This window comes from Lissotriton vulgaris, chromosome 8 (genome assembly GCF_964263255.1).
Source record: "Lissotriton vulgaris chromosome 8, aLisVul1.2, whole genome shotgun sequence".
Classification (NCBI taxonomy): Eukaryota; Metazoa; Chordata; class Amphibia; order Caudata; family Salamandridae; genus Lissotriton; species Lissotriton vulgaris.
In genome coordinates this window covers 468,536,490-468,563,634 of record NC_141696.1, presented here as the reverse complement: position 1 = coordinate 468,563,634, position 27,145 = coordinate 468,536,490, and the positions used below count along the sequence as shown (strand labels likewise).

The 27,145-nt window shown below is 43.6% G+C and overlaps 1 protein-coding gene across 6 annotated transcripts in view; it reads right to left on the bottom strand.

The window, feature by feature from the left end:
- Nucleotides 1–26,882, bottom strand: part of REPS2 (RALBP1 associated Eps domain containing 2) — a 1,031,179-nt gene extending 1,004,297 nt beyond the window's left edge. For 5 of the 6 annotated variants that reach the window (XM_086934263.1, XM_086934264.1, XM_086934266.1 and 2 more), the window contains exon 1: nt 26,346–26,664. In XM_086934263.1, coding sequence (XP_086790389.1) covers nt 26,346–26,525 — 180 coding nt within the window. In that variant the 5' untranslated portion in view covers nt 26,526–26,664. Of the gene's footprint in view, nt 1–26,345 lie in introns of all 6 variants that reach the window. The other variant, XM_086934261.1, reaches the window with a different exon arrangement.
- Between the last annotated feature and the right edge of the window lie 263 nt (nt 26,883–27,145).

Genomic DNA, 27,145 nt, shown 5'->3' with positions numbered 1-27,145 from the left:
TCTTAGTAACACCAACAGACAAGGAGCTCATTCCCCCAAACATGTATCCCTTGCTATAGGCAATACAGTGGCTTTAAACAGAAGAGTAGCTACAGGAGAAACCAGTCTGAAGGGATTTTGCTGAGACTGTCCATTAGGAGGTGGCACTCTGACATACAAGCTAAAAATACCTTGGCTGAATAAGCAGTGGCCCAATTATATACTGTATACTCACTGATAATTATTTTCTTCAGAATGCGGAAAATGTTTTCATAGACTGTAGGCCTCAAAGTGGCCATGAGTCAATTATCCTAGTAATGGGCATGTAGACTCATGTAAGGTTGCAGAATTTCTGCAGTAAAAAAAGGACCATACAAGGTGATCGGCCATTTTGAAAATGGACATGAACACAGCAAGACATACCACCAAGATGTCTAGTTAGAGGCCATCTATCAGTCTGCAAAAGTCAGTACAAATATCTTTGTTAAAATGAGCTAGGGTAAAAATCCTTTTTCAAAGTAGATTAAAACAGCTCCTAAAAATTCATATGGAATCTTGAGTATGAGCAAGGAAAGGTTCCCAACAGGGAGTGAGGAGGAAGACTCCCACGAGTAGGATCCATTCAGCAAGGAAAGGTAACCTAAACAACATATCCATTCTGAAGAAAAGGCTCTTTAAAGTGGAGCAGCGGGTAAGGAAAAGCTTTTGAAGAGGACCAGTGAGGAGGTACACCTTCAGACATCTTGCTCTGGTCTAGTAGCTCATTCTGTTCATTCCCCGCCTGTTCTTCTCATTCTCTGCACCCACTACCATCCTCTCACACAACTTTCCTCTCACTTTCCCTGGGATGAGGGCTGTATTTTTCTAGGGAGTGACCAGATGTTTCCAAGAGGAGTGGGGTTCTAAATTCACACTGGGATGCGTTATACTGCAATTGCAGACACCATTTTTTTAACTGGTTCACTATAAAAGATTCCTCTTATATTTTTCCACATTAACATTAATTTTGAACATATGTTTTTTCTTAGTACTAGTACTCTTAGCAACCTCCATCTTACAATTAGCTGAAGTATTCAGGTCAGATTCAGATGTTTCAGGAGGGCTCCAGACCAGTAAATTAGAGCAAGTGCGTGCCATTGCTTCCCTCATAAGATGTCCCCCTCAAGAACAACATGGAAATAATTCTGTGTTTGGAATGCCCTGCAATACCTTTAGAGGCAGCTTTTCACCATAGAAGATAATTTGCCTGCAAGACAATAATGTTAGGCAAATTTAGGTCACTGGCCCTCTTCTAGGCAGCTATACAGGGATGATGATGTTGAATAATGATTATTATGATGAGGAAGATGATAATGATAATGAAGATGACAATGAAGATGATGATAATGTAGTACCTGCGATAATAATTATGCTGAATAATGATGAAGATGACGATAATAATTATGGCTTCCAGTTTTCCATTGTTACTGATTTTTACAGATAAATACAGACAGAAAACTATTTACTTTCCTGTCTGAATTTATTTTTTAATACAGAAAAATAGGTCTTCTTTGGATGATTTTTTCTACCACCAATCTTAAGTGCCAGGTCAGTAGGTGTACAGAATTAGAGGTAGGGCAGATAAAAAAAGACAGTAGATTTCCAATTTAGGCTTAATTAAGTGCACATCTACAGTTATTTAATCTATTCTACAATGCAAGTGTTGTCAGATAACGCTATTGCACTGTATACTGCTGAAACCATTTGGATATTCAAAATGCGAGTATACATTTATCAGTCAAATAAATGTGGAAAAATACCAGCTGCAGCTTCATTTATACAGAAAACACAAAATTAAAATAGATGAATGTGGAAAGAATTTGCATAAAATAAATATGGATAAATACAGACGGTAAATGTAAAAAAAAAAAAAAAAAAATACAGTAACACCGGGAGCCCTATTAATAATGTACTACCAACACAGATAATATGTTGAATTTCTCTAAAGTACAACAAAGCCGCAATACCAAATTAAAGCTACCATTGGCAGCTCCATGCATACACCCACAGAACTCTCCCCTTGTTTAAACGATCTAAAAGGCCTGCCATCTTGGTTTGAATCCATTAACGTTGCTCACATGAGGGACGCATGCTTCTCATAAGGAAAGGATATGTCTTCGCAACATGAACTCTGAATGTTTTGAGGGCTTACCATAGAACAAAATTTAGTTTGTGAAAATGTGATGAGGCCTCAACCAGAAGACTGGGTACTAAAACCTGCAACTAACTTAGCTAGAAGGAGAAAGGCAGATGTAGATACAATCCTGAAGAGAGATTTCAGAAAACCTGATACGTAAAATGCAAGGAATGACATCTGTATAGTCTAGAGGGCAAGGGAAAGAATAGAAATATCTTGGCAAGACTGACATTTCTGTGGCACAAAATGAAGCATATTTAATCTGCATAGTAATATGGGGTGAACATCAGTGGCAAAATTCATGAAGCTGTGAGGCAACCGCAGTGGAGTAATTATAGCTTAAGATAAAACACAGAGCATGAGACTCTGTAATTACAGAAGACAGACATTTGAAGAGCATCCATGAAATTTTGTGTGTGACAGAACTTGTGCCAGCTTGTCACGTGCTTCTGGCCCGTCCCCTGAAACCGCAAATGTCCTGGCAACAAAGTCAAATTTGCTATACAATACAGTTCAATTCCAGGGTTTATGTATTTATTCTTGAGTATTATATAGCGCTTGCTGGACCCGAGGGTATCAGAGCACTTTACAGGTTATGTGAATAAGTAAAAAGGTTTACAAGAAGTATATGAGGAGTGTTTTAGGGGATGAGGCAGAAATACCTTATTTGCACACTGAACTGAGGTTCACCAGTAAGTGGAGGAGATGTGTGGGATTCATTAATACCAGCACTTAAGATCAAAGTTCTCCTGGGAGGTGACTTTCTGAACTACGGTATATCACCAGCCACAACAGAACAGTGCACTTTTTTTTTTTCGTGTTGACATTTTTTATTGAAAAAAATGTAGATGAAAATTCAAATGCATATACAAATGGAGGGAGAGTACATCAGAAGGGATTGATAAATAAAACATAGTACGTGTGAGAACATTGTACGAAAGATATGGCATAAGCAAGAGAGCAAAAAATTGCAATGATTCCATGATCTAGAAGGTGATGAAGCAAGGAGTATGTGAGTAGAAATATAAGATAAGAGAAGAAAAGAGAGAGAAGAAAATAGAAAAGGAAAGAAAGGAAAAGGAGAGAGCAGAGAAGAAAAGGAAAGAAAAGAGAAAAGGAATAAGAACCCCAGAGTAACAAAACCGACTAAGAAGGAAGATAGAAGTAAAGGAAATGGAAGGAGGCGGAAGACAAACAAAAGAGTAGGAAAAGGAGGATGCTGAATAGGATAGAATTAAGAAGGAATAGTAGTCGTAGGAGAGGAAGTAGAGGAGACAGAGTCGCTATCCACTGTGGTGTCCAGGAATGGGGACCAAATTTGAAGAAAAATGGAAGCCTGATCCTGCAGATTATAGATGATACGTTCATGAGGAGCCGTTTGTACCATTGCCACCAACCATTCTTCCTGGGAAGGAGACTAGGGAGACTTCCAATGACGCAAGATACAAATTTTGGCCGTAGCCAAAGCAGTATGGAGAAGACGAACCTGTGGCTTGGAGAACCTCGGAAGGCCATGAAAATCATGCAAAATAATATTTGCAGAAGTAAAGGGCAAAGGTAGCGACATGATGCTAGCCAAAGTCTTACGTATAAAAAGCCAAAATGATCTAGTACGGGGGCATTCACAGATAATGTGCGTAATATCACAACCGGAAGCAAAGCATCTCCAACATAGAGAATGTGAGAGTAATTTAGCATGATGTAATTTGACTGGGGACCAATGCCATTCATGGAGGATTTTAAAAATACAGAATTTGAGGCGAGCTTCTCGGACACCCTTATGCAATCCTTCTAAAATTTGATCCCATTGAGTATTCGAGTAAGTAACTGACAGACGTGATTGCCATTTCAATTGAAGAGCTTTTGAGAGAGGTTGGGAAAATAGAGGATACAGGAAAGTCTTATAAAGACCAGAGGTTACACCTTTGAGATTCCCCCATAAATCCAGATATGACAGAATAGGAGAGGCAGATAACAGCTCAGGTGGGGAACCTAGGTGTTTGGTGAGAGCTTACTGAAGCTGAGAATATTTATAAGATTGTGTGGGTGGTAGGTGGAATTCGTCACTAAGTTGGGGGAAGGATTTAAAATCATCACCATGAAACAGTTGCTCCAGAGAATGAATGCCAGCTTGTTGCCATGTAGACCAGGACAAAGTACAACCGCGAATACGAATAGCAGAGTTGAACCACAGAGGAGCTTTAATATGAAGCCGCGGATTGGATTTAAGTATACGATGACTTCTTTGCCAGGATTTATACATTGCAGATAATACAGGATTTTTAGGGTCAGAAGAGCTGGTACCCTTATCATATAGAAGGGACAAACCAGGGCCAGAGGTCAGTAAGTGACGTTCGAGTGGGACCCATTGAGGAATGTCTTTAGACTTAGGCAAAAAGAAGGAGAGTTGTGAAAGATGAAGGGCAAGACAATAATGTTCAATAGAGGGAAGACCCAAACCTCCCTGTAATTGGTGGGATTTCAATTTGGCCAAAGTAAGACGTGGTTTAGCCGTACCCCAGATAAATAGTTTAATTTTCGAGTCAATGGACCGAAGAGTGGTTAAGGGAATGTTCAGAGGAAGCATACCCAAAACATACAGAAAGCGCGGTAAGATAACCATTTTAACCGCCTGAACTCGCCCCCAAAGGGATAAGCCAAGGGCCTTCCATTTGTCAAAGTCTCTTTGCATTTGTACGATTAAAGGAGCTAAATTGTCCACTACAATATTATCCAATCCCCTATTAATTAATATCCCTAGATATTTGAGCCGAAATGGCTGCCAATGAAATGGAAAACCAGAGAAAGCATCCTTTGTAGTACCAATGGACATGGGTAGTGCTTCACTCTTATCCCAATTTATCTTATAGCCAGAGAAGGAAGAAAAATCATCTATGACGCGGAGAAGAGCAGGAAGAGAGCGGGGAAGATCAGTAAGTGTGAGAAGAATATCATCCGCATATAAATACATTTTAGAGTGACCAATTGGAAGGGGAACACCTACCACTGCGTTCAACTGACGTATTGTAGCGGCCAAAGGTTCCATAGCCAAAAGGAAAAGGAGAGGGGAAAGGGGACAACCTTGACGAATACCCCGCCGAATCGGAAATGGAGTAGAAAGAAAACCACCACAGTTAACTTGAGCTGAAGGGCTATCATAAAGCAGACGGACTTTAGCTATAAATTGGTCACCTAAGCCAAATCTATGCATGATGGTAAAAAGGTATTCCCATTCAATGCGGTCAAATGCTTTTTCAGCATCTAAAGAAAGAAGGAGGGCATCATCAGCAAGATGTTTGGCTGACCATAGAGCATGAGAGAGAGTACGCAAATGATTCCGGGAGGAACGACCGGGAACAAAACCTACTTGAGAGTTATGAATTAAAGAAGGTAAAACTTTACGGAGACGGGATGCGAGAATGCTAGCAAGAATCTTAACATCAGAGTTTAAGAGAGATATAGGACGGTAACTACCGCACAACAAAGGATCTTTACCAGGTTTTGGCAAGACCGCTATGATGGCCTTGTTGGAAATAGAACCAAGAGAAGATTCCTCTACAGTTTCCTCAAAGGCAGCATGAAGAGTATCAGTGACCCGAAGGTTCTGGGTAACTTTCGCCCGATCTCTTTGTTACCCGCATTTTCCAAACTTTTGGAAAAACATGTTCATAACCATCTGGCCCATTACTTAGAGATAAATTACATCTTCCATTCCTCTCAGTCGGGCTTCCGACCTGGTTACTCAACCGAGACTACCCTGCTGGGGGTCATAGAACATCTGCGGAGCCTAGTTGACAAGGGACTCACTGCTGCACTGATATTACTTGATCTCAGTGCAGCATTTGATACCATCTCGCACAGTATCCTGCTCGACTCCCTTTTTAACGTTGGCATAAGGGGAATTGCTCTGGAGTGGCTAACCTCTTTTTTAGATCAGCGCTCTTTTCAAATTAACTCCAACATAGGCACCTCTGGTGTCTATCAGTCCCCTTTTGGTGTCCCCCAGGGCTCGGTGCTTAGCCCCCTACTTTTTAACTTATACGTGGCCCCTCTTGCCCGTATCGCGGAAAATGAAGGCCTAACCATGTTTAGTTACGCTGACGATTCGCAAATAATTTTTTCTCTGTCCAGTACAAACAAAGACTCACCTTCGCCCCTGAAATCTGGCCTTGTTAAAATCGCAACCTGGATGCGGACCAATCTGTTGAAGCTCAACGGAGAAAAAACAGAGGTTCTAATCTTTGGTCCCAGCCATGATCTATGGAACGCCTCCCACTGGCCTTCCAGCATGGGTCCTCTTCCCATCCCATGTGACCAAGTCCGGAACCTAGGCATAACTATCGATAAAGGACTTACAATGCAGCCTCAAGTCGGAAAACTTACTGCCATGTGTTTTGTAATCCTGAGATGGCTCCGTAAGATTATATGGATGCTCCCGGAAGACACCAAAAAATCTGTAGTCAATGCCCTAATCACCTCTAGGCTTGACTACGGGAATGTCCTTTATCTAGGGGCAACCCAAGCTGTAATGAAACGACTGCAGCGTGTACAATATGCCGCGGCCCGTCTGTTACGCAAGTACCACAGAAGAGAACACATGTCGGAACACCTGAAAAGTTTGCATTGGCTTAAAATTGAGAGCAGAGTAAAATGTAAAACTCTCTGCTTCATGCATAGGATAAAATTTGGTTCTGCCCCAAGATACCTAAAATCCCTAGTTCATGTCTATCTTCCCACTCGGCATCTGAGATCCTTTTCTCAGGGCCTTTTTAATGTGCCTAAGGTCCGGCTTTCCAGAATGGGAGGCAGGTCCTTTTCCTACCTAGGTCCTAAGTTATGGAATTCCCTCCCCCTAAAAATGCGCACTGAAACTAATCTCGGTACTTTCCATAGATCTCTGAAAACCTGCCTGTTCAACCAGGCTATCATCTCCCTCCCCTCCTTCTCCGCACTCAATCTCTCAACTAGCGCCGGGAAACCCTTTTGGGTAGCTGTAGCGCTTTACAAATCAAATAAATAAATAAAAAAAATTAAAAAAAACTTAGACTGTGAACTACGGGTCTGGGTACACTTAGAGCAACGCCAACGGAGGCCGGACCCCCTTCGAGGAAAGGAAAATGGGGATCCAAAGGACAGATGATAACATGGAACAGTAGCAACTGAATATAAGAAATTTACCATATCAGAGTTGCAAACCTCTCCCCCTCCCTTCATAACATAATGTAAAATATATATGAAAAGACAACATGAGTATATACTGTATAGGTGCAGAACATCCAATGAAGTAAATATATCAAGCTGAACATTAGTAATGGCACTATAAGGGAGAGAGAAACAGGGAAGAAGCTCCATAAGGGAAGCACTATCTATGAGCGAGACAGGCAAATGCAGATACTCTTAGGAGGCTGAAAGTACCCAATACAGAATATAAAGAACAATAAGATGGAAATCGCAATATGAAGCAAAAACGGAGTGATCATAGTACAAAAACGTGACACTAGAACAAAATAAGAAAAGAATAATAAGATAAGAAAAAAAAAGGCAATAGAAAAAGTGAAAAAAAAAGAAACCGGAGTATATAATAAAGAGAAAGGAGAGACATAGAGAGAGGGAAATATAAAGAAGAAAGAAAGCATGGAGAGAAACAAAACCAACACTACCATGGAAGGAAGGGAGAATACGAAGTCATTCAAAAGAGGAGAGATGGGAGAAAACGACAAGATTAAATCTAAATAGATGAAATAATAAGACAAAATAGGCATTAAACATATAGAAGATAATTAGGAAGTCAAACATATAGTAAAAAGCGTGACAACAAGAACAGCATCAGAGTAGGAGGAATGTGGAGGAGAATAGAACCTTTCATGCAAGAGACCATAACCATGCAATATATAGGAAGCAGAAGCTGAGGATAGACAAATAACGTCAAAACTGGAATCGATATACCGGTGAAAATAAAAATAACAATAAGGTAAAAAGCACTATGCTAAACATGCAGCAGAAGCGAACATAATATACAGTGCATTAAATTGACAGCTGGCAAATCAAGCAACAAACAACGTACCAACAACTAGTAGTGCTACAAATTCATGGAATAAGAAAAAGAGAAAACATTAGAGCGGAAAAAAGGGGGAGATTCAGTCCGCATCAGAAGGCTTCTTGAGAGGCGATCTAGACTTGTCCCTTTGCTGCGTGTTGGTGGGAGAGGAGACGAAATTCAGAGCTGAGTCCCTGTCTTCTTGGGACAGAGGCAATCGGGTGAGATCTCTACCACGGTGCCTGGAATCAGTAGAGACGTTCAAATGGGACGTTGGCATATTTGTAGATGAACACTGGGATTAAGGGGGTTGATCATAGGAAGAAGACAGAGTTTCCATATCATCTGATTTGATATCATCCAGAAACTGCTGAAGAAGGACAGAGTCATAAAAGTCTTGAGAGTCTCCATTCCTGGTGATACGAAAATGTGCAGGCTCAAATAATCCATACTTGATGTACATTTGACGTAGCTGGGGCCGCATGGAAAGAAACGCCTTCCTCCGTTCATTTGTTTCTTTAGAGAAATCTGCAGCCATGTGGATAGTATGACCCTGAAATATAAAGGAGCCACGTGAGCGAGCCATTGATAAAATCTGTCTAGTATGTTCATGGCGAAGAAAACAGGCAATAATTGGTCTGGGTCTTGCAGAGGCATCAGAACGTGGTGGACTCAATCTATGTGCACGTTGGATCTCCAGAGGAGGAGTAAAAGAGATGCCAGTCAAGAGGGGAAGGACGTTACAAAGAAAGGTCTTCACATCTTGCTTTTCAATATTTTCGGGAAAACCAAAAAAACTGATATTGTCTCTGCGACTGCGATCTTCCAAGTCGATGATCTTACTGTGTAGAAAGAGGAGGTCTTGATCTGAACCCTGAACAGAATCCAGTCGGCTTTCCATGTACAGTATTTTAGAGTCAATGACGTCAATCTTTGCGTGAAAAGTAATAAGTTCTGCCCTGATTGACTTAGTCTCTGCAGCCAATGACGTCATGGTAACCTCCAGACCCTCCAGTCGACGGTTAACTCCAGAAAGTTCTTGTAAAATGCGTTGCATAGTGTCAGACAATGACTTGTCGCCCTGAAGCGGTGCAGCTTGTGAGGAAGAAGGCGACGGAGAGCCATTGCTTTTAGTCGCCGAAGTAGAGGGTTGTTTCACCACTTCAGTGAAAAGTGGCTGCTTAGGACCACGACCACCATTTCTATTATGAGACATTTCAGTACACCGTTGAAGAGACGGTCTACAATAGCGAATATTGGGAGATGAGGCAATGATGAAACCAATAACGTGGAAAGAACCAAGAGGCAGTGAAACAAGTGCAGCAAGCAAATGACCACTACACTCAGCATGTAAAGTAGAAAGCAGAAAGCATTATAACATCAGAGTTGTTTCACTAAGCCAGCGCAACACAGAAGTAGTAATTCCTGCACGCCAAAATTACCTCAGAGATAGAACATGAGGGTACATTCAATGGGAAAACAGTAGACCAGTAATGCCGTGGTGATGAATTAGACTGTACACAGGAAGAGCAACTATTAAACTGAAGGTGGTAGATCGAAAAGCATGTAAAACAATAAAATGTATTGACAGAATCCAATAAAGGGGTTAACAAATTGTCACCGTCTGTCAGGTAGAGGCAGCATAATGAAGTATAGAAAGCTCACTGAAGAAATTCCTAAAGCAAAGGTAAGCTGAGGCAAAGTAGAAATTCCTGTATAAAATACTTCAAGAGTTTCCACATAACGTTGAAGAAATCCTCTTAGTAATGAAGTAGAAGAGGGCGTTGTAGTTGAAGGATGTACACAATGGTATTCACGGCATGTGAATGGTTAAAGGAGCGCGGCCTCGGGCAGCAGAAAAGCCCGGCCCTGAAGTGGCAGGAGGCGCGGCTTACCCTGACAGGAAATGCAGAGTCATCAGCGCGCAAATGCCGATGCACGCAGTGGAGGAGGCAGTCACGTCGTCATGTCGCCAGAAAGCAGAGAAATGCAGCGCTGCCCCACAGAAAAGACCGCCGCTGTGTTCCGCACAGTCTCCGCCAGCATGTAAGCACCAAAATCAGGATCCCAAGTGCCCGGGAAGAGGAGAAAGCTTGTTTGGGGTCCGTCCCTCGGCTGAGCCCTTTCCTCAGGCGGCCATCTCCCTGCGTGGCCAGACCACGCCCCCAGAACAGTGCACTTTGAAACTGCACATGCCCTAAGTCTGTCAACATGTCTCTTTGGCTTTCACAAAGCAGAATAATGCGCCTCAGATATACACAAAAAGCTGCAATAAGATACCAAAGAACCTCAAACAGCATGAATTCCTGGAAAGTGTTGTATGCGCGAAATAACACCATACGATACCCTAACATGACCCTATGTAGCACACAACGGGTGCTTCTAGGGTCATTGACCCAGGTGACAGGATAACAAATACTCCTTAAGTTATTTTCTATAATATAGTTATATTTTAGCCCTGATGAAGTCTGCTGTCTACACTTCAGCAATAGACGAAACACGTGTTGGCAGGATATGACAGAAAATAATTTGTATGGTCTAATAAAGAATCATGGATACCAGGAACTCAACATCTGAACCGTAATTTGAGCGCTCTGAGAAAATCTCTCGAATTTTCGAAAACCTCTTTTCAATAGAGGAAGATCAGGTGGCTCTCCCTCCTGCAGAGCACCAATTGATATATGGACATTGACGTAACAGACTTATACCTATTTCATTATACTGTTTAAGTTGTGTGTGCCGACTATTTCAGCCACCACCTTGTTTGTGTCATTGGAGGCAAGTAATAACCATGTAACTTTTTTAAAATTTTATTTCGACATTGGGAATAATGTATTCTTCAGAAAATGAGAATAAGAATATAAACAGTTTAATATACACTATTCATAATATAAAATGATGAAGTAATCTCGAATATCCATGAGTTGCAGATAATGTCTAGCACAGGTGTTTCCAACAAGTAGATCGTTAACTGCCAGTAGCTCTCCAGCTACCTGTGAGTAGGTCTCCTGAGTGCTGCCCAGTCTAATAATATAGACGCTTTTGCTTGGTTGGATTATTTTATGTATACCAAAATTAAAAAGCAAGTATTCCAGAAGAAAATACGAGTATTTACAGAACTTCACAAGCTGATGTTAAGAGAAATTGTTGAATTTTCAAAATGTATTTAAAGCTATTATTTGAGTTGGAGAGATGTATTACTCATATTATTACCTTGTTGCCAGGGGGATTGTAGATATGGCTTTTATGCCTTACCCATGTACAATCATTTCAAATTGTCAAAGCTTTTTATACATTAATGCTGGAAATGCTGCCCAATGCACTGATGTTATCACTGCTGACAATCTTGGCTGGTCACTATTACATCACTATTAGTAGCTCAGGATGATTTTCACTGAAGATAAGTAGCTCTTATTAAAGAAAAGGTTGGAGACACCTGGTCTAGCAGGATCAAATGTGAGGCAGTATGTGCTCCCACTGACAAGCATGTGGAGTCTTTTACCGGAAGCCTCCACCACTTTTATTTTCTGGTGTAGTTTGGTTGGTCAGTCGAGGCCTAGCAATTGGGTAGTGGTTTGAAAGTTTCGACTAGATAAAGAATAGCATTACTACTACAATCACAATAAAGATGAACTGTCTAGACAGGGGTACTACTTGGAAAAGTGAATATTACTTTATTGACAATTTAAAATTGTGAAACAATACAAATAAAGACTAATAAGCACCACAAATATCTGACTCAACCCACTCTTAAATGTAAATCCCAAACCCACTGCTGTGCCATTTGTGATCATTTTTCCTACTGACTAGTAATTGCTCACAATGAGTACTGCCCATAAGAAATCATAGGCCCATGCTGCTGGAGGCAGTATTTCAGCATCCTGGACAGTTCCAGGGCTGTCCAGAGTGCTGAAATAATTTAACATGGGAGTTTAAGGAGAAGTTATTGACTTTAAAGTTATTGCCTGTGACTCAAGGACCAACTTATGATCCCACCACCAAATCTGTTAACTTTACTAGTACATTTGTGAAACAATCCAAAGCATAAACAGTAACATTACAATAACTGTAAGCTTTGATTAAATGCAATAAAAATAATAAAAATGTCCAATGGCTTGATTATAAGATCCTGTATCGTATATGCAAGTCTTTTAATTAGATACAGTGGAAGTGTTTTTAACAAAAACAAGTTAAAAAAAATCCAACGGCACAGTTTATGCTAGATTACTAGTATGGTGCCATGGGATACATCATTGTGGGATCATTATTTCAGGATCTTGTGGTTATGGTTCACCCTGTTGGTCGATCAGACCTGTGGTTAGTCAACCGGCTAGGTATAGTTGCCTAAACCACACCTAGTGGGATTAAAGCAGAAATACCTCTTGAACCATTTATTGCAATCAAACATCTCAAAACCAATGGTGACTGTCTACCACACTTTTAGTACCTGGACAGGAACTACAATAGAAGTTTCTTTCAAAGTACATAAATGAACGCTGGGCTGGTGGGCATCTCTAAATTTGGCGGGTGGTTGTCCATCAATGTTTTGACATCCTGATGGTTTGTACTAAGCCCACCAAACTCTAAATCAGGCCTTTAGTCCTAGACTTGAGGAGAAGGGCAACATGTCACTCAAAACATCCAGGGCAGCACCAATGCTGGAAGTCGTGCAGGTGTGTTATGAAGAAGTTCTACAACAGGCTTGAAGGAACCTTCGTCTTTTATCCTCTATCCCTGGCACTAAGCAGTAGCCTAGTGGCAATAATGTCCAAAGGCACAGTTTCAGTTGGAAGCCAGCTAATCAAGTTGGACTTTTCTTCAAGGACGCTTTCCAGCTTCTATGAAACAGGAAATGCTGCTGGGCGGAGTAGATTTGCTGTGTTGGTCAATGGCTCACAATGAAAACACAAAGGTGGGACTCCACAGGGGCTGCTCTTGTCAATGGAGAAGGAAGGAGTGGGAGATGGGCTGACCCAGTCGTTTTCCTGTGGGCAGCTCCATCCTCCACACAAGTAACTTTAACACAAAGGGATGTTTATGATCACCCAATGAGAACAGCAATAGTGGAACCCAATAGTGTTTATAACCATCCTTTGTCCTTGGTCATGCTGGTGATTGTGATCACTTTCTTGATCATATTTACTCAAGTGTTTGTTATCAGCTCTTGGCAAAAAAACATGTCCCAAATGTTGGGTGGGTTGATAGACTTTGACTAGAGCAGTGTCAGAAGGCATCGCCAGAAAATATGAAACTGCCATGAAACAAGACCTGCCCATATTTTGGTTGAAGAGAGAGTACCAACTCAAAACTAACAAGGTCAATACAGCATTTTGCGGTCTCCTCTACCTCAGAGAAGCAAGACTTTCAGGGAAAGAAACAGAGTTGGAATTACATGGTGCCTTTATTTAGAGGGCTCTTGAACAGCCCCAAAAATTCCAAATGGAAGGATACAAAAAAGAAAAATAGTATGATGGACAGTTGGATAAAGCACAGATGGACTTTAATTATAAATATTGATATTTACATAGCTCATGCACTGGGTTGTTTGAAACTTATATATCAGGACTTCTATTTATCTAACTCAATGGCGTTTGTTTGACCAACCACAAAAAAAAATGCAGGATCGACATGGCCAATTTGTAACAGCCTCTTAAGTAGGTGCATTAATGGTATGACCGGTCTTAACTTCTATAAGCCTTTCTACTGTCTCATGCTCCAACACTTCTCATATTATACACTCTCTCCTCAGCCTGCTCCAATCTACCCTCTTTTCTTTTGCTCCCTCTCTCCCTCACTACTTCCTCACTTTCCGCCTTAAGAGCTTTAAAATGGCCCTTGAATGTAATAAAGCATTCAACAAAGAACCAATATGACAGCAAATAAAGTACAAGATCTAGATTGAGTGGGCACTCGCACAGCGTGGGTAAACACAAATTGATACGATTGTGATGGATTGTAGCGTGCAATCGGATAAACACCGTCTGACCAAACAGTGAGAGCACAATAGCCGAGAAGTCCGAAGGTCCCCCTACTGGGAGGGGAACAAACCGATGCACAGCATGTAGACCGTGGCCTTATTCAATAAACATTATTGATCAAAAAAGTCTGATTATTAAATTTCCAAGTGTTTTATTCTTCACGTAGTGAATATTCTTTAGTATTTTTGTTCATCAATATGTTATACACCAAAAGCGTGTTACTGGGTGATCCATAATTCAGTCATTATGATCCATAACAAAAATTCCCAATGCATTTCGGGCAGACGCCCTTTCTCAAGGGAAATGCTCTACAAAAAGAAACAAATGTGGCCAAAATCAATAATATGGAGGCAATTAAATACTCAACCGAATGACAGCATATTTAAGCCGGGTTTAAAGTGGCTAGACAGCAAGTGACGATGGTTAAAATAAAATGTGACAAAAAAAAAATTCACCAGAGGCTTCCAAGTAAAATATAGGTAACCATAGAGGTGCACGTAAGCAAGAAAACGGAACAAATGGCAAGTAGTTACACGAAACGACTAAAGCGTTGCTGAACCTGAAGGAGGTTCAAACGTGTGTATAACTAGTGTGCAAGACATAAAGGAAGGACACAAGACGTGAAATTAGTGAACAGTGAAAAAGGACCCCTGCCTTTGGGGTCCTTTTTCACTGTTCACTAATTTCACGTCTTGTGTCCTTCCTTTATGTCTTGCACACTAGTTATACACACGTTTGAACCTCCTTCACCGGTATCATCACACCGCTGTTACGCCGCGAGGCACTTTACTAACTTCCTCATGTAAGTACGCTTTAGCGCTGCCGAGCATGTTCATGTTTGTTCTGACCCGCCCTAAGGTTCAGCAACGCTTTAGTCGTTTCGTGTAACTACTTGCCATTTGTTCCGTTTTCTTGCTTACGTGCACCTCTATGGTTACCTATATTTTACTTGGAAGCCTCTGGTGAATTTTTTTTTTTGTCACATTTTATTCTAACCATCGTCACTTGCTGTCTAGCCACTTTAAACCCGGCTTAAATATGCTGTAATTCGGTCGAGTATTTAATTGCCTCCATATTATTGATTTTGGCCACATTTGTTTCTTTTTGTAGAGCATTTCCCTTGAGAAAGGGCGTCTGCCCGAAATGCATCGGGAATTTTTGTTATGGATCATAATGACTGAATTATGGATCACCCAGTAACACGCTTTTGGTGTATAACATATTGATGAACAAAAATACTAAAGAATATTCACTACGTGAAGAATAAAACACTTGGAAATTTAATAATCAGACTTTTTTGATCAATAATGTTTATTGAATAAGGCCACGGTCTACATGCTGTGCATCGGTTTGTTCCCCTCCCAGTAGGGGGACCTTCGGACTTCTCAGCAAATAAAGTACCCCATTTATTTCCTCCTGTGACTTCTTTTACATTTTCTCTCCTCGCAGCACTGTCAGGCATCTTAGGGCGCCACAATCACTTTACACACCACCAAAACATGGCCCTTTAATACTTCACAGCACGCAACAGGGGTCCCGTTTGGAAGGACCACGAACAGCCGGACCTTCAGCCTCCAGCCGCGGCGCTCTCTGACACCGAGCGCTGCAGCATACACCGGGACTCGGGGGTAAGGACTACAACCCCCAGCGCTCCTAGCGCCCGGAAGCCGCGTCCCGAGAGTTGGCGCCAGGCGGCGCATATAGTGCAGCACCGCTCCCGGTAGAGCGGGGGACTTACAGCACGCAACAGGGGTCCCGTTTGGAAGGACCACGAACAGCCGGACCTTCAGCCTCCAGCCGCGGCGCTCTCTGACACCGAGCGCTGCAGCATACACCGGGACTCTGGGGTAAGGACTACAACCCCCAGCGCTCCTAGCGCCCGGAAGCCGCGTCCCGAGAGTTGGCGCCAGGCGGCGCATATAGTGCAGCACCGCTCCCGGTAGAGCGGGGGACTTACAGCACGCAACAGGGGTCCCGTTTGGAAGGACCACGAACAGCCGGACCTTCAGCCTCCAGCCGCGGCGCTCTCTGACACCGAGCGCTGCAGCATACACCGGGACTCGGGGGTAAGGACTACAACCCCCAGCGCTCCTAGCGCCCGGAAGCCGCGTCCCGAGAGTTGGCGCCAGGCGGCGCATATAGTGCAGCACCGCTCCCGGTAGAGCGGAGGACTTACAGCACGCAACAGGGGTCCCGTTTGGAAGGACCACGAACAGCCGGACCTTCAGCCTCCAGCCGCGGCGCTCTCTGACACCGAGCGCTGCAGCATACACCGGGACTCGGGGGTAAGGACTACAACCCCCAGCGCTCCTAGCGCCCGGAAGCCGCGTCCCGAGAGTTGGCGCCAGGCGGCGCATATAGTGCAGCACCGCCCCCCGCGACGCGGGAGTGCGCGGGCAGCGCCGGGCTAAGCCCGGGCAAAGGGCGGGCCCTCTGTGGCCCTCAGAGGCCTGAGGAGACTGGACTGGGCCAGGGACCCTGTAGCGCCTCTATCGGACTGTCATCGTGCTGTGTGCACGTAAGACTTAATTTTCATAAATTGTTAGTATTGTTGTTTGAATACTTGACTGTGCGTGAGTACACTAGTGCGTATTTGTTTGTAAGTTGATAGCCTCATTGCTTATGATGTCTAAACCCAAAACTGATAAGGTTATGGTAGGCCCAGCGTCAATGGATAATTTCTTGGTTAGGAAAGTAAACCAGATTAACAATAATAGACGTGCATCGTTGGGGAAGGCCACTGTGACAGGGGACTTACTAGAAACACCCCCTGATATTACTCCGCCCATAGACTTTGTTGCTAATACCAACGATATCATTTCTATTGACCCCCCAGTGCCCATTACAGTGAGTGTTGAGGTCTATTCTGACCCACTAGTGCAGCTAATTGATGATACCGATGTATTGAATGAGACCCAACCTGCAACCCAACCTGAAATTAGGCCCATGAGAACCTGTAGAACAGTATCTCAAAAAGATAATGGTAAACCTAATAACTCCAAGGCTAAAAAAAAGGATGGTAAGACGACTAGTGGCCCTGCTGCTATAACCCCTTTTGTCTTTACAGGCATTAATGGTAATGGGGGTCATCTAAATTCTGACTTGCTTGCCTCTTTAATAAAAAATTTTGAAGTTTCATTAACATCAAAAATTGAAGAGCTTATCAAACCTTTAACTAATAAGATTGATAACTTAGCAAAGGAAGTTACAAGGCTGGGTGGTCTGTTATCATCACAGAAGACTGCAACATTTGGTGGTACAGTTCACTGTTGGGGAAAAGGGAAAGAATCTGATGAAGCCAATGACACACGGAATAAAGATAGGGGGAATACTGTTATAGTGGCACCAGCAGAGCCTGATAGACCTAATATATTGGATGCCCCAGTGGTATCAGCCCCGCAGTCACAACCATCTATAACATCTCAAAACAGTAGAACCCTCAGTCACCCAAGGCACAATCGCTATCTAAACTTACCACCTGACTGTGCTCCATATGTGGCAGTGTTAACTAATGTCCCTCCTTGCGGCACACATCCTGCATCTCCTTATGATGAATCCCACAGTTCACTGAAAAATAAGACTGTAGCGTGGCTTAACAAAAATTGTGGTTTTCCCATAGCATATTCTGACCAGATAATGGTAGTTAGACGCGTAAATTGGGTGGGACCTTCTAAAAAATCTAGCTCTGGAGACTGTATAGTCATCAATTTCAAACACCCTCAGCATGTGGCAACTGTTCTCTTGAGAGCTTCTTCACTGGTCTATAATGAAAATAGTATCTGTGTACGCCCGCTAGGCTACTTTTATGCGCATCTCTGTAAACCTACACCACAACAGAGCTTAACCAGGCGGGCGTTTGAACCATATACCCCTGTTCAAGATTCTCAATTCTTCTATAACATCATGAATCCTTGTAGGTCAGACGGACCCATTGATGTTTATAACAGGAGTAATAGTGTTGGTCCTTATCGTTATGGCACGGATCTAATTACACAGAACCGGTATGAAGCATTATCTGGCCTTGAGACGTGCGACTGACGGATGGCACCTGCGGCTCAGGATACTGTGGCTACAGGTGAACTTACAAATATAAATTCAGATATCCCGGAGGTTACTAACCCAGGATGCCAGGTTGTTTCTTGGAATATTGCAGGTCTTGCGGCGAAAATGTGTGATGAAAATTGGGTGACCTATATCAAACAGTTTTCGATCATCTGTTTACAAGAAACCTGGGAGGTGGGCTGTAACCTTTTCTTGGAAGGCTACAAGGCTTTTTATGTACCCGCTTTGCCATCTTTAAGGGGTAGGCCGAAGGGGGGCCTCGTAACTTTTATTTCTATATTAATACCTTGCGGAGTACGTAGAGTTGAAGCCAAGCACACAGGTGTATTGGGCTTGGTCTTATCTGGAGGAAATGTCAGTGTGGGTTTGGTGAATTTCTACAATGCTATTTATGACAGTGAGGCCAGGAATGACATTTTTATTCTACATTCTTTTGTTTCCAATAATATGAAGGACCTAGGTCATAATTTGTTGATTATGGGGGATTTTAATTTGCATCCTTGTATAGATCCTTTACATAAATGCTTACCAGAAATGTCTTGTGAACGTGCATGTTATCTCCATATGGAACATACTAAGGAGGGGGAATTGTGCAACAATCTAATGGATGATCTTGACCTTTCATTGGCGATGTCTTTTAACGACCCTTTGTATTGTTTTGATATCCCAACCTTTAAGGGACATGGAAGGGGTACCTTTATAGACCATATACTGGCCTCTCGGACGATGCAAATTTTTTTAGACTCTTTCTGCATTGTCTCGAGCGAATTCAGTGACCATAATCCCTTAACAATCTGCTTGAAATGCCCCTGGGCAAAGAAGGGAAATAAGACCATTAGTCAAGGCAGTTTGGGAACAACTGACGGGAGGAGGAGGTTAAAATGGTCATTGGAATCTGCAGATATCCTCTACAAAAATATTGTTGAAAGTTGTACAGAGGACATCAAAGTTTGCATGATTGAGGGGGGCGACCCCAGGCTAGTGCTAGAATCCTATCAAAATGTGTCGGAGAAGGTGTCAGCGCTTCTTACTGTCCCTAACAAAAATCAGGCTAAAATAGGCCCGAAATGGTTCAGCCATGACTGTACCAAAGCTGCTCGCAATTTAAGGATCGCTTTGTCAGCCTCACCGAGGAACCAGGAGGAGGTAAAAGCTTGTAGGAAAGAATATAAGGCTATTACTGTCGCCCGTAAGGAGTTCCTTAGGAAGGAGGCTTGGCAGGAATTACTTGATCCCTCCACCCTGAAGAGCAGCACCAAGTTCTGGGCACTGGTTAAAAAACCTTTTTTGACCGATGACCCGTGTGATGGACTTGCTTGCTGCATAACAAAAGAAGAATGGGAAAGCCACTTTAAAAGCCTGTACTTTTTAGAGGGTGTTGGAACTAGTGCTGCTGCGCCCCTTGTGGGGAGCAGTAATATAACATTTGAAATAAGCGAGGTTCGGGTTGCCATCATGGGCCTTACAGCAAATAAGCGCCTGGTCCTGATGGAATTCCGCCGGACCTTTACAAATATGATCCAGTTTTCTGGGTTCCAATTCTGGCTACTGTATTTAATGCTGCGGCCAGAGTAGGTTGTCCGGGAACGTGGGGATTATCAACCATAGTCCCGGTTTTTAAGAAAGGTGACAGGGGAAGTCCTCTTTGTTATCGACCAATATCCCTGATCGACTCAATGGTTAAAATTATGGGGAGAGTTTTACTTCAACGTTTAGTAAGCTGGGCGACTGATAATAATATTATGTCGACTTGCCAATATGGTTTCTGTGAAGGCCGCTCTACCATAACCCAGTGCCTTAATTTGTTTCTTATTTTGAATAAATACACTGTTGTACAAAAAGGAGCAATTCACCTAGCCTTCATGGATCTGTCGTCAGCCTTCGACTGTGTCAACAGGGGGAGGCTGTGGCAGACCATGAGGGACAAAGGCGTTGACAGGGGGATTGTGGATTTCCTTGCGGACCTACATAATGACACAAGAGCCAATGTGAGGTTCTCAGCGAATGGGGAAACCACAGGCAAGTTTAGTATTAATAAAGGAGTACGGCAGGGGTGTATCTTGGCCCCATTTCTTTTTAACTTTTATATAAATGACCTAGAGTCTGAATTGCAAGAGATAAAATCAGATTGTCCTAGAGCTGGAGCGAGGGGCATTCCCTTACTTTTATACGCGGATGACGCAGTTTTAATATCACGAACAGAGAAGGGTCTCCAAGCACTGCTGAATGCTTTTAACAATTTTATGTTTGACAGGGACCTTATGGTCAATAATTCGAAATCCTACATTATGCATGTTGGCCGTCAACCAAAAAAGAAGTTCGTTTTTAAATTAAATGATGTTGTGATCCCTGTTACTAATACATTCTCATATTTGGGTGTTTTATTTGACACTAAGCTCAGTTGGGCTCCGCATCTGGCCAGAAAGAAGGGTGAAATGACCAGAGTGAATGCCTCGATTTTTAATTTTGCCAGTAAATTGGGGAAAAAGTCGATGGTGGCCATGATGCAACTATATAGTGCTAAATCCATATCCACCGCAGTTTACGGCAGCGAGATATGGGGCTACACAAATGGTGAACAAATACAAATAGCCGAAAATAACTTCTTAAAGCGCTTGTTGTGTGTCCCAGGTAGTACACCGAATTTAGCTGCACATGAAGAGCTTGGCTGTCAGTATGTTTCAGATATTGTTGGCTTGAAACCACTGTTATGCTGGACAAAATTATGGCTAAGCCAGGATATTCCCTTAACCCACCAGATATTGGAAGATCTTGTTTCATTGGATTATGCCATGTGTGTACCCTGGCTCAAATATTTGAAGTCCCAATTTTTGAAGCTTGGGCGCCTAAACATGTTTGAAAATCCGGGGGATATAGTCAAGGGTGATGTTGCAGCAATTAAGAGGGCCTTTTTTATGAACCGTAGTGCCCTAAGAGATGAAGTTGAGCTCTTGAAACCAAATGTTAGAAAGTATATCATGTTAAGAACATGTGACACTATGGAATTGTACCTAACAGGCTCCTTTACTTCCCATGACAAGTTTTTGCTGACTCGATTTAGATTCAACATCTTTCATCACATTTTAATCAGACCAAAGTTGGACATTTTTAAAAAATCTGCAGCACCCTGTGGCTGCGACGGGAAGTCTCCACAGGACATGCTGCATTTTATATTTTTATGTACATTTTATGAGTACCCCCGTAGGCGGTATCTTGTTACTCTTTTAAGGAAATTAAATTTTAAACAAATTAGACCCGCCCTTGTATATTTACAGCTACTGCATTCTGATTGTGTTCTCCAGGTGTTAGAATATTTAAAATTATCTGTGAGAATAAGAAAATGCCTAGATGAATAACTGTGATTTTCTGCCTGAAGTACTTTTTGCATTTTTGTATATGGGCTCGACTTGCACTTGCACTTTCTTTGTATCGATCTTGTCTACTCACTCTGTTAAGAAATTCATATGTCTTATGTACTTATTTTATACTGACTTTGTAATTCTGTGATGTTTTTAAATGAAATGTATAATGTATTGTACTTTTATGGATTGCAATATATCCGAAATAAAGTCAATTTGATTTGATTTGATTTACTTAACATACTCAACACCACACAGTCTCAAGCAGCGTGTGACATAACCCTCATATGCCACCCACAGCTCCGTCAAACCAATACATACCACTTAAAAAACCTGCAGACACTCACCAACACTCCATAACTGAGAAAGCAGTGCTCTGGTCTCAATGTTGTCCTTAAGTACCTGCTCAACCCCTCCCATGCTCATGACGAGCTCAGCTCGTCATGAGTCACAGTGGAGCTGTGCTTATGACTAGCTGAACTCGTCATAACGGCCGTGGCCCGCCCAAGTGTGGCTAATTCTCTGCCTGTGCGGGAGAATGGATGTATGACGTTACAACGCATACCATTACAACTACCTACCGTTACAACGCATACCATTACAACTACCTACCATTACAACGCGACCATTACAACGCATACCATTACAACGCATAGCGCTTAGAGGTGCTGGATAGTGGTAAGTATAATTTACTATTCCAACTCCAGTCCCCGTGGACACTAGGGAAGGTGTTGGATAGTAAATTAAACTTATTCCCTATCCTAGAGCGCCCCCCAGCGCAATGCGTTGTAATGGTATGCGTTGTAAAAGTTGCGTTGTAATAGTAGGTAGTTGTAAAAGTTGCGTTGTAACAGGTGTATACCGGGAGAATTAATGAGTGGGCGAGTCTGTGACTAGCTCAGCTTGTCATGAGCACAGGTTCACTGTGAGTCATGACGAACTGAGCTCGTCATGAGCACAGCTGGGCCGTGGACTCCCTGCCCCCCCCCCCTTGCAACGTGGGGGAATTACCCCAGCTGCCAAGGGGTTCATCTCTGGGTTGCGACCCCCGACTACTCCCAAATGACATCTATGGGCTTGGTAGCTCCACCAGCGAGTCACACAAGGAACTGAGCAATACAGTAACCATGTGAACTCAAAATTATCTCAGAATCTTACAAAAGACCTTCCTTCGGCACTACACTTACCAGTAAGGTTTTCATAGTTAAATGAACACTGGATCATTCATGAGTTACATTTTCTGTGCATCAAACTTCGACTTTGGCATACCAAACAAAAGCATCAACTGACATAAATCACAGATCATGGTTAAAAAAACCTGAGATTAGCAGATATTTGAGCCCACACATTGAACCTACCACCAATGGCAAATGTAGGGCAATACTACTTAGGGGTCGGGTTGGAACATGGCTGTTTCCTGGGGAAAGTAGTAAAAGTAAGGAAAACACAACGTTGTAAGGGGCATTCAAGTATCATCTTGATGTTATTTTCCATGTTCCCTTTTCATTCAATGCTTTTATAGACTCCTGCTTACTGCAGCCTCACTCTGGTAATTTTCCGGATACATTTATGTATGAATTACATGAACCCTGTTTTACTACCCTTTGTAGTTTTTTACTGTGTGGCTGCTTTGTTAAATAATTAACTGCTTCTCCTAAATTAATATATCTCCCCTTGGGGAAGTGGAAGCAGTGTGGCGTGGAGTAAAACAACAGCGTCAACACCGAGACACCTTAGGGTCCCATACATTTTATGAACCTGTAAGTCTACAGTAAACTGAACTGCTTTTCCGCATATATTCTTACAGAATGCTAGTTTCCCTAAATAATAAATAGCTATACTTTTAGGAGAAATATTGCAGTTTAGATTCTCTGACTATTGTTCTGTGGATCACACAGGATTTCTCGGCACCTAAAAACCTACTGTAGAGCTTTTCCGTTGTGGGTGAAAATGACTAACACAGAGGAGTCATTGAAGTCTAGGCTGGACTGGTGAAACAGAATCTATCTCCTTTCCTATTCGCCATTCTCCACTCAATATTACCAAAATAAATAAGAGATTCGGGGCAAGGCTGCAAAACAGGGGGACTCCTAGCTCTTCAGGAGAGGCACATTCAGCCCAAGACCGATGAACATATATAAGAGAGATATGGGAGACCCAGGGGGCTCTCTTCACATTCTGCAGGGAGCCCTACCATTTTGCGTTATGCCACTGATTCTGGGATACACTGATGTCCCTTATCGCCCACATTATTATTCCCTTGGAGAGTACACACTAATGCCACTATCACACATCAAATCTCCAAGCCTCACTTTTACTTTCAGGCTCCCATCACCACTGGCGGCCGACACAGATAAAGAGTGGTGGGCGGGTGGAGGGGGTGCAGGGAAGGGCGGGGGTTTAATAATAAAAAAATGCAAGACTTGTCTAGTGCTACCGGCCGCCACGCGCTCCTCTGCTTCCCGTTCCTGGTCCCAGCAGTCCCTGGGACAGCATCAGCGACTCCCCATCCAATCCCTGCACTGCTCTCAAGCATGAGAGCAGTGTGGGGATTGGCCTGAGCAGGCTGGATTAGCGTTCGCTCAGGCAAAGTGAGTTTGTGCTGTTTCTCCAAACCGGCTGTGCAATACAGCTGGGTTGGAAAACCTAAGTGGCATTGTCAGTTTGGCCGGTCTAAGACGGCCGGGCCAAACTGACATGCACACTTAAAAATGCACCTACCACACTTCCTCCCCCCTCCCATGGCCCGGCCCCACCCCGGCTCAGCCAGCAGCTGAAAAATAAAACAATAATCAAATATTGTTTTATTTTTCAGTTGCTGGCTCTGACCCAATGGGGCGACGTTCCTCCACCATTGTGCCAGGCTATCTATTTATCATGGTAATAGGTACACAGCTAGTCAATGCAACTAGAAGGCCCCTTTAACCTTACAAATCAATAAACCATCTCTCTATGAGAGAGGAAGGAAGAGAGTGCGCGTTTGTCACACTCCCTGGTCTGGCTCCAGCTCTACTCAGGACTTAATGAATTTTTAAGGTCAGACCAAGAGTCTGCTCACACATGAGGTGTGCTGACACAAGTTTAAAGTGGGCTGGGTGAGAGGAGATGTAATTGATGCCAAAACTGGGGGACACAGTACAGGGAAATTATGGAACAGAAAGAATGACCCTGTCACTTCCCTATTGACTCTCGGGTAACAGGAGAGCAGGAGGACAAGGAAGCACCCACATTTGGAAAGACAAGGACAGGGCGTACAGACGCTCAAGGAAAGGAACACAGTGAGTCAATGGGACAAGGAGGCACAGAACCAAGAAGACAAAATACTGCCCAATATCGACTGACTTGCGTGCATGCAGATTAGCTGAAAAAATCGCATGATTCCACCCAATCAATTACCTTTGGTACTCTATGCGGGAAAGACCATCAACTGGGAATGCGGATATGGGCCTGGGGGACAGTTACGAGATGTGACAGCCCCCGCCCCCCAAAAAAAAACCTGCAGGGAAAAGCAACAGCACGTGGGCAACACTTATCAATTGAGATGGTTTTTTAATAAACACCACGTGCAGCATCAGTTTCGGGAAAAAACAAAACCTATAGAAGGCATTGTCCATACAGTTCAGGCAGAAGGTTTCAAGACTCTTCACCTAAACACCTCTACCCATTGTGAAAACAAGCAACTTGCATGTAATAGTAGTCTACATTCTGCGACAACCAACAACGTCAAAAGAACCAAGGAATTGGCAAAGGCAGCGCTATACAAAACCACCTAACAAAACATGTGTCATAATGTGCTTAAAAACTTTGTATACAATTTTTTGGCTCTTAGTATTCTTTTTTACTTTTTGTGCATGCTCTTACCAACGTAATGTTAGTGGTAAAAGCATGAAACCATAATTTGCGCTCCGTTGATGGTAGGTGCTAGTGCAAAAACAAGTGTAAATGCCAATCTTCCACTGCTCTTCAGGTTTCAATTACACTGTACCAGGCGTGTACTAGCCTAATTAGAAAAAAAATTAGAATAAAAATCTCTCAAGAAGAATGATGCGTGGCATAGCTGGGCTCATCGGTCAATACAACACTCATGAGCAGAACCAGAAACATTGTATTAGGGGGGAAATGCAGCACGGGCTAATTCTGCCAGCCCAGGAAGTGCAAAAGTTGCATCCAAAGTGGAATTTGAAAACCTGGCAGACCAGAAGAACCCAAGAAATGTTAAATAAGTAAAACACGTGGCTGCACACTTGGTTTTCAAAGCTCCACGTGTGGCATTCTGTCATATTCAAAGCATGGACGAAACATATGCATCCAAACAATGAACCAAGGATATATCTGAAGAGAGAAAAAAAAGTATGTTGTTCAACATCCGAAAAGTATATGTGCAGCAGCGAGGCATGATATGCATGAAAAAAACGTGACTACTTGTGGATTTATCTGAAAAGATATTTGAAGTAAACAAGGCTTTGAAAGAATGTGAATACCTGTAGACTGACACGAGAGTAAGACGTGTTAAATTTACAAAGAATCGCACACCGGATTATATCCACCCCAAAGAAACTTAAACGTTTTGGAAATATGGCAAGCAAAGAGGGTGAACCGAGAATGTAAAGGAATTTTTTAAGGGCAACTTCATTCAAAGTAATTGCAAGTGATGTGGTCCGAGGCAGGTTGTGTTTTGGGAGCTAGTGCAGGAGGGCAGCGTTGCAGGAAGCTGCATGTGGGCGCATCGTGCCCGGCCAGCCGCACGCTCTCACCTGGTGCAGAGTGTCCGCGGGCAGCTGCGTTGCCCTGAAGAGCTCGCCCACCTTGCTGCCCCCGGCGGCGGTCCCTCTGCCCGCCCCCTCCGCCTGGCAGCGCACGAACAGCTCCGAGTAGCACTTCTGCTCGGCCTCGCTGAGGGGCAGCAGCCCCAGGGCGGGTGCGACGGGCTCCATGGCGGCTCCCGCGGGAGAGAGCGGTGTCCCGGCCCCGCAGCCTTCCCAGCGCACGGCCGCCGCTGCCGGCTGCGCTCTGGAGGAAGGAGGAGGAGGAGGGCTCGGCAGGTAGCGCAGGAAGGAGGCGGTGTCTGCACGGCCGCTGCAGCACTGCTGGGGCTGCCCGGGGGAGTCTCCCGCGCTCCCTCCGCAGTGCCGCCCTGCCTAGTGCCGGGGCCGTGGGACCCTGGGCTGGGACTGCCCTCCCTGCCTAGTCTGCGGCGCGGGACCCTGCGCGGCACACATGTAAACACGGACAGGCGCCATCTTCGCTGTCATCTGAGGACAGCGGAGCCGTCCGGGCCAGAGGCCGGGCACGCGCCGGAGTCCTGAGGGGATCAGGGTAGACTGGCCTTACGGCGCGCCGGAGAACCGGGAGGGGCTACACTGGCACGGGGCGACACTTCAGGGCTACACTGGCACGGAGCGACAGGTGTTCGACGGCGACGGGGTGACACTGGCACAGAAGGGCTGGTTTTGGGGTTGGCACCAAGAGGACCGGCGGAGGGATTACACCTACATGTCATGAGAAAAGTTGACACTGGCCCGGTGGGGGTGGTAGGGATGTAACATAGCATAGG